Source organism: Schistocerca piceifrons, chromosome 9 (genome assembly GCF_021461385.2).
Source record: "Schistocerca piceifrons isolate TAMUIC-IGC-003096 chromosome 9, iqSchPice1.1, whole genome shotgun sequence".
NCBI classification, from domain to species: Eukaryota; Metazoa; Arthropoda; class Insecta; order Orthoptera; family Acrididae; genus Schistocerca; species Schistocerca piceifrons.
Window position 1 is genome coordinate 61,861,764 of NC_060146.1, and position 8,793 is coordinate 61,870,556.

The 8,793-nt window shown below is 41.4% G+C and overlaps 1 protein-coding gene across 1 annotated transcript in view; it reads right to left on the reverse strand.

Annotated features, from left to right (window-relative positions):
• LOC124717185 overlaps positions 1 to 821 on the reverse strand; it is a 162,297-nt gene extending 161,476 nt beyond the window's left edge. The window contains exon 1 of the mRNA XM_047243962.1: positions 634 to 821. Coding sequence (XP_047099918.1) covers positions 634 to 806 — 173 coding nt within the window. The 5' untranslated portion in view covers positions 807 to 821. The remainder of the gene's footprint in view (positions 1 to 633) is intronic.
• Positions 822 to 8,793: the final 7,972 nt, after the last annotated feature.

The window sequence follows — 8,793 nt, forward strand, 5'->3', positions numbered from 1 at the left end:
AAGCTGCGCCGCTGAATACGAAAACATATCTTGAGCCTACGCATCAAAGGCAATTTGCAGTAGCCATAACATCAGGAAGGTCTTAAGAGTCAAGATACTGCCCCTCCTTTGGACAATCCCAAGTTTAAGATTTCAACACAAACATGTCTGGCCAACTGTTACAAGGAGTGGGCAAGCTTTCTCTATGAACATTGGGGTACTGGCTTACACAGTCACCTGGCGAAACTGGCCAGGATGTGCTCAGTCGGCTACTTGCCCATCACATTGTTCCAGTGAGCATGCACACACAGAACGTTTAGACAGAGATTCCTGAGTAGCTTATCTGGTTCCTTTCCATGTGCTCAGTCGGCTACTTGCCCATCACATTGTTCCAGTGAGCATGCACACACAGAACGTTTAGACAGAGATTCCTGAGTAGCTTATCTGGTTCCTTTCCAATTCCACACTTCAATGTTTAGTGTTGGCTCGTATGGGTTTCACAACACGCTGACCTCAAAGCCAGAGATGGTGTACTGTTTTGTGATTCCTCTCATTTGTGTGTTAGTATGTAACTATGTATGGTGCTCAGCTGAGTGATAAGCATCCCCCCAATGTTGAAGCTCTTGCAGAAGATGGCTATGGCTTGGGACTCACCTCTGGATGCCAGGCTTGGGGATGACAGGCTTGTAGATCTGGGTGTCCTGGCTCCCCCAGTCGCTGCTCATGTTCTTGTTCCAGCTCCAGATGAAGCCAGTGGCATGGCCTACACTGCTGTACAACCACACCGCCACCATCAGACACCAAGCAGACCTCAGGTGCCAGTCCATCGTCACTTGCTACACGCCACACACACTGCTGCAAAACAATATCCTTGGGAAGGGTCTTTTTCGTCTCCATAAATTATAAACTTTTATCAACCAAATACTGAGCTACAAGACTGCCACATTTATTCATTTCCCTTTAGAAAGGAGAAGCAGTGCGCCAAAGTATAAGAACTAGTGAGTTCCAATTATCATCTCGAAAGAAAAATTATGTAACTGTTTCTTTATTTTCTGGAACATGTTTTCGGTCCTGGCACATACTGAAATTCCCACTCCATAGTAACATAACAGGCCGCTAAAGGAATTTTTTTTAAAAAAGCCTTGTCGATTAATAAAGTGGAGTACTGAGAGGTATTCGCCCTCTGCTTTTGGACGGGAACAACACTGCAACAATCGAAGCTGCGCTGATGGAGGTGTACAGCAACAATGCAGCATCATATGACATAGTAGATAGGTGCTGCAGTTGTCCAAACAAGTCTTAGCGACGAAGAACCAAGTGGTATATCATCTCTCTGTAAAGAATCTGGAAGTTCAAGAGACGTGGAGGTTGTGGTACTCTGGTAAGTTAAGTATCAGAATCGAGACTACTGTGGACAAAATGAAAATCTGTCAGTAATTAGTTATCAACATTTTGCCCGACATTCTGGACACAAGTAACCACCCTTCGAGGTCCGCAACTCCTCACGTTGATTCAAGAAACCTGCCGAATCGAGGAAGTTGTTCTTTGAGATCAATTTAGATTACTTCTTCAGCTGCTTTATAATTATGAATATGAACTGCGTGTTTCACTTTGGCGTGAGAAAAAGAAGCAAAGCAGCTACTTGAAACGTGTAGATTCACCCCACTAAAAAACCATTGGGCAAGGTGATGTAGTTTTTTTAGACTGCCATGGTATAATGCTAAAAAATGGTTCAAATGGCTCTGAGCACTATGGGACTCAACTGCTGTGGTTATCAGTCCCCTAGAACGTAGAACTACTTAAACCTAACTAACCTAAGGACATCACACACATCCATGCCCGAGGCAGGATTCGAACCTGCGACCGTAGCAGTCGCACGGTTCCGGACTGCGCGCCTAGAACCGCGAGACCACCGCGGCCGGCTATAATGCTAACAAACTATGCAAAGTATATTCTTCTTTTCCATCTCTCTCTGTTCCTATCAGCAACGTTAGTTATAAATGCAAAAACAACGTGCGTAAATATCAAGCTGATTGTCTGACATTAGGCTTTTCCAGCATTCTTTTCAATAATAAGACACAACCACAATATGCTCTTTGTTTGGAGAATTTGGCCAACGACTGTGTGGAGCCTATAAAATTAAAGAGATGCCTGTCATGGGGTACCTCATAATATTGTGGTGGACCTTCTTTTGCTCGGCCTCGTGCAGAAACTCGACAAGGCATGGACTCAACAAGTCGTTGGAAGTTCCCTGCAAAAATATTGAGCCATGCTGACTCTAAGCTGTCCATAATTGCGAATGAGTTGTCAGTGCATGTTTTTGTGTACGAACTGACCTCTCAATTACGTCCCAAAATGCTCGATGGTATTCATGTCAGCCGATGTGGGTGGCCAAAACATTTGCTCGAATTGTCCAGAGTATCCTAAGCAGTCACGAACAATTGTGGACCAATGATATGGCGCACTGTCAGCCACAAAAACTTCATCGTTATTCGGAAACATGAAATCTATGAATCGCTACAAAAGGTCTCTAAGTAGCCGAACATAGCCAATTCCAGACAATGATTGCTTCATTTAGACCAAAGAACCTATCCCTTTCATTCAAACACAACCCACACCATTATGGAGCCATCACCAGGTTGCATAGTGCCTTGTTGATTATTTGGATCCACGGCTTAATTGTGTGTGCACTACACACGAACCCTACCATCTGCTCTCACTACTGAAACCGGGACTCATCCGGACACGATTTCCCAGCCGTCTAGGGTCCAACTGATATGGTCACAAGCCCAGCGCAGACGCTGCAGGTGACGTCATGCTGTTAGCAAAGCCAACCGAATCAGTCGTCTGCTGCCATAGCCCATTAAAACAAAATGTCGCTACAGTGTCCTGACGGATACGTTCGTCCTTCGTCCCACATTGATTTCTGCCATTATTTCAAGCAGTGTTGCTTGTCTGTTGGAACTGACAACTACACAAACGCCGCTGCTCTCGGTCATTAAGTGGCTGAGCGGTTCTAGGCGCTTCAGTCCGGAACCGTGCTGCTGCTACAGTCGCAGGTTCGAATCCTGCCTCGGGCATGGATCTGTGTGATGTCCTTAGGTTAGTTAGGTTTAAGTAGTTTTAAGTCTTGGGGACTGATGACCTCAGATGTTAAGTCCCATAGTGCTTAGAGCCGTTTTGAAGGCCGTCGGCCACTGCGTTGTCCATGGTGAGAGGTAATGCCTGAAATGTGATATTCTCAGCACACTCTTGACACTGTGGATCTTGGAATATTAAATTCCCCATAGACTTCCAAGATGCAATGTCCCATGCGCTAACTGAGATTACCATTCCGCGTTCAAAGTCTGTTAACTCTGTCGTGCGCTCATAATCACGTCAGAAACCTTTACACGTGAATCTGCTGTATCCAGATGACTCTTCTGCCAATGCACTGCTCCTTTATACCCTGTGTACGCGATTCTACCGTCATTCGCATATGTGCATATAGCTTTCCCGTGACTTTTTTTCATCCCAGTGTAAACACAGCGAATGTTTTAAGCATCATGGGCAATAACTGAAAGACACTGTCAGATTCCTCAAAAAACATGTACCAACTCCCAGGAAAGCGCTAAGTGCATCCCTAGAGGTATCCTACTTCATTGTAAAATTCAAATCACCACCCATTATTTGTGAGAAAATACTTCTTCCCGCAGCCGTCAAAATGTGCGAAATAGTGCACGGAGAAAGGTTTGGCGACACTCTGAATTTGATACCACCTGCAAGTCATAACCGTGGTTCGTCGTATTGATAGAATAGCCACTGACATGAAAAATCGAATTCCAATATCACCATTTTTTTTTTTTAGGTTCGTGACCACAATCGTGTGCTGTTTCTCCTTCTGTAAAATCACACATTGCATGATGTACGTGGAGGCGTTGACTTCGAAAGTAGTACAACCGGATGTCAATAATTTGCTGAAATACACAGTCAGTGCTGCAAATCTTGTGAAAGCACGAGCTATAAACATTAGGCTATTTTCCATTCTTTGTGAGGAGATGGGTTCCACTCATGATTCCCTTCTGTTGCACATGAAGGTACGTTGTTTGTCTCGTGGTAAAATTCTTCGTCGCTTTATGGCCCTGAAGGATGAACTTATTCGTCTTTTCCTATTGAACAGCAGCCCTATACTTCCTGGGTGCTACTTGCCCGACGGTTTGGAGAAACTGGATGCTTTAACGTGTCACTTCAAGACTGAAATGGTAATATTACCTTTCTAATCTAAGTGCTAATTTATAGGAGAATACATGCACTTCGAAAAATGCTGACGGAGAAGAGCAAATGCGAGATTTTTTCTTGACTGAATTGTTTCGTGAAGGAAAATTAGTTGGATGAAAGGAAAATTAGTCGAATGGGCTTAGTACAGCTCGAAAACCTCCGTCAACAATTCGAAGACAAATTTCCAGAACCTTCATCTGATTACGACTGGATCCACAGTTCGTTCAATACGATCAAGAGACCACTTGCAGGAGGATCTAATAGAACTCTGAAACGAAATTAATTTAAATCGAAGTCTCTTGAAATTTTTTTGGTGTAGACGGCGGAACGAATGTCTCAATTTAGCAAGAAGGCCGTGGACGTGTTATTGCCCTGCGCAGCAGCTTACTTGTATGAATCAACATTTCCGGCAATGGCATTAATCAAGACAAAACATCTGCTCGACTGCAGCTGGAATGGCATCTGTAAGCTTCTGTTTCAAAGATCCAACCAAGACTGAATCTGCTTTCTTCAAAAATTCAAGTACACGTCGCACTAAATGTGCATATGTCATAAAATTTCCGAATTTTGAACTATGTGCATTTTTTATCTTGTTTATTTCCTTTTTGGGTGATCAGTTTGAATATCAGACATGCCAATTTTCAAAAGTGAAAAATCAGGAGAATTTTAGAGGTGTATAACACATCCCTGACGATTAAAGTTGCAATAATTCAGTAACTGTAACAATTCAATTACATTTGCTTTATTATTTACATGTAAATACTAAATAATGGACATACCTGAGCCTTCGGACTGTATAATTTATCATTCAACATGCTGAAGAATATGAATGATGAGTTCTCCATGTTTCTTTGGATTCACACACATTCAAATGAAACACTCTCGAGAGAACTACAGTTGGGAATTACAATCCGAGGAAACAAATTAACGTATATTATAATCGTGCAACAGAACTGAGAACACAACGATCCTACGTTCTAGACAATGGTCTTGTAGCAGTGATGCCAACCCTCGCGCACCGTTTCCCCCTATATTGCACTTCAAATTCCCTAAATAATTTATCACACCGTCGGGTAAACAAGCGGGGTAGTGGGGCGGTAAAAGGGAGTCAAGAATGAAATTGTCGAGCAGAGGGGCGTGGAGGGGAGGGTAGTAACCCTAAAGATTTTTCCCCCTGAAACATTTATCTCTCTAACTTCACCCTAGGCAGCTTAATTCCCCCTAAATTTAGGGGGAAATCCCCTAACTTAGCAACACTGCCCTTTAGACACAACAATGCGAATCACTTCGCTTGGAACAACTATCGACTACTCCTTGTCCACGATAACTTTACGATTGCGCTGGTGCTACTAGAAGCGGAGGAAACTGGTACTAGTTGAAAGATATTCATTTGTCTCCTAACGCTGGGAACTAGTGATGAGCTAAACTGCGATTTTCCGATATCAGTGATTTCTATGAATGCTACTTTTCAGTATCTGTTATTCTTAACTGTGATTTGTCGCAGTTAAGAGTCGCAGTTCAGGAACCTAGGTCGTGTATCCCTCCGCCACTGCTATTTCTGCTACTTCCGCGATTTCTGCGACTTCTGCGATTCCTGCTACTTCCGCGATTTCTGTGATTCCTGCTATTTCTGCGACTTCTGTGATTTCTGTGACTCCTGCGATTTCTGCGAGTTACCACTGTATGAAAAAGTTACATCTGTCCACACAGAAAATTGCATCTCAACAAACATATCATTGCTAAGTATGTTTTACGTTTGTTCTTCCGTTGGCTTTAATTTTGTGTTGAAGAAACAACTGTGAAAATATTAATAGTGTAATTAATATGTAAGTAGCCATACAGTAGCGTAATAGTTCATGTTTATAAAATGAATTCTAACATATTGTTATGTTCACAGGTACGCGAACTACATTTTAGTCACTCAGTAAAGTGATAACTCAAAATATCATTGTCAACAGATCTGGAGAAATTGCCACTGCGTCTTTAGACCGTTTTCGTCAGACGAGAGGTTAGTTTCTAAGTGTTTCGATGGACTTAATTACTTCAGTGAGATCGTTCTTGCAAATGTGAAATATACCCCATTGAGTGGCTTTCATTAGAGCAAATTTTAGCAATCTACTCTGTCCATTATATTACCTGTAATTAGTGACAGCAAAAATTGTTTAATAATCCTTGTGATTTTGCAGACACAGTTCTGACTCTGATTACTGGTTGCTGTACGTATCTATCCACATCAAGGCTGTTGAGAGAGACTCGTGAAGATTCAAGACAGCTCTTAGAAGATTTTGCAGTTTAAAAGTGACATAATTGTGCAGATGAGTGATTAAACTGTGTTTTATTGAAGTTGTGCGATTTTAAAGGAATAATAAATGTTAAATACAGTGAGTGAATAATGAAAATCTCATTTTCCACATGTTTAAGCCGTCCTATACCCGTAATTTTCCGCCACTTATTTACTGGTAAACACTAGTTGGAGAGTGACATGCCGCTCCTCCCCCTCCCCCCCCCCTCCTCTTCTCCACAATCTTGGTGTGACACTGACCTGTAACATATCCCAAAGTCTACAATATGCATTTTGAGGCTGTTGATATGAAAGTGGGAAGTACAGATCTTCCATTTAAATCAGGAATAGCTTAAGTGCATTACTTGAAAGTAACACAGGAAAAGCTTACTTATGTAGGTGGTAGTAGTGTCGGCAAAAAGTTCTTGTGTGTGAAGTTGCCATGTAGAACACCAGGTGTAAAACTTTCATCCCGAGTCTTGAACTGTGTCGGAACAAAAGTGAGGCATTCATACGACCCAATAATACTGTTTTCATTTCACTACACTTATACAGATGTCTGAGTTCCTCTGTGTTAACATTGCAAAGTCCTGTAGGCATGTGGAGTATTAAGCAAAACTGTCATATTGGAAGCAGAATCAAACACATTTGTTACGTTACTTGATATTTTCAGGAGAAAAAGGCAATGTTGCTTCTTATTAATATAATACTTTCAGAGTCACAGCTGTGTTTGACCAACCATAACTGATGCTGAATGTGCATGTCGTCATATAATGTGAAGGGCTTATTTCAATAGTGGTACAAATCCATTACCTCCACTTTTCTGTCTATAATGCTTCTGAAATTAATGATCCAAACAAACATAAATAAAGGTTCATCTCTAGCAAGAAGCCATATGCTTGAATATTTCTGGTATCTCAACTGCAGATTTTTCAGCGCTCATTTAACTTTACGACTCTGTACCTCAAAATGAACAAAAATGGACTTGTACCACTAATGAAATAAGTCCTTCATATGCACACACAGCACACCGATCTTGTGAGGCACAAGGCTCTCATAACGAAGTACGTACGTCGGTCAACAGATGGCACTAGGAAAAGAATGTTAACTGCGCTTTTTAGTTGCTACTTGCGACTCTTAGTTGCGACTTGTCACGGAAATCGCAGAAAGCAGTGCTAAATTAGACCAATAGATGGCTCACGTCTTTGAATGTGAAATACTACTTGCGACTGCTAACTGTGACTGAAATCGAAAGTTGTTATTGTGATATCTGCGACTTCTCAGTCACTGTGATTTCTAACAGATACGCGATTTCCTGCCCAACACTACTGGGAACGGTAAGTTCCTTACTTCCTTGTAGATACGAAGCGAGAGCTAAGACTACTGCCGCTCCCGACAGCCACCGTACCAATCTACCAAATTAACATAGACAAGTAGTAGCCATACCTCGTCATCCAGCAATATATCGAAGGCGCAGGATTTTCAAATAGTAAGGAAAGTATTGAAACTGCTCTGAAAATCGGGAGATCGGTCTTTACTATCGGGAGGAAGAAGGAAAAATCGGGAGAGTTGGCACGTCTGTAGAATATAAAAGTTTTTAAATTGGCATTTAAATGTTACCTATTGTCTTATCATCATTTGTACGACGTGATTAAATGCTTTAAAAGCAACAGAGCTGGAAACAGTTAAACTTTAATTAACCAACTAATTTTTGAACTAATTTATAAAACAATAGTTCATAAACCAGTTGTAACTACTAACTTTCACCACCTTGGAAAAATACAAATGTGTGATAATTTTAAAAAATGCATGTGTACGGCTGATGTAGTCGAAGCACACCCTCTAATTTTATTATTGTTGTTATTGTAATTGATAATTGTAGCATTTGGATAGAAGTAAATACTCGTAGAAATTGTGGCCGTTTTTGTGCCAAGAATGTGAAGCGCTGAGGATGGAAAGAAAAAGGGGTGGGGGGGGGGGGAATAAGTTACGTCTCAGAAGGGGAGCACGACGGAAAAATTTAAAAACTGCTGCCCTAGACCTACTACAATAACTTTGTAGTGCTAAAACATTGTTAAAATATAAATTTTATTATTATTTGTGAAGTAGCAAGCACCCTTGTGAAAAGTCATCTTCTTCCCACAGCAGCAATGACAAATATTCCATGTCTTCTGCCTGAGAGAATTTCTGAGGATTGCAAAGCAGATCAAAGATTACAACAAGACCAAGAGATAATCGGCGCCTTTTGCACATGCCGTATATGTACATTAAAACAA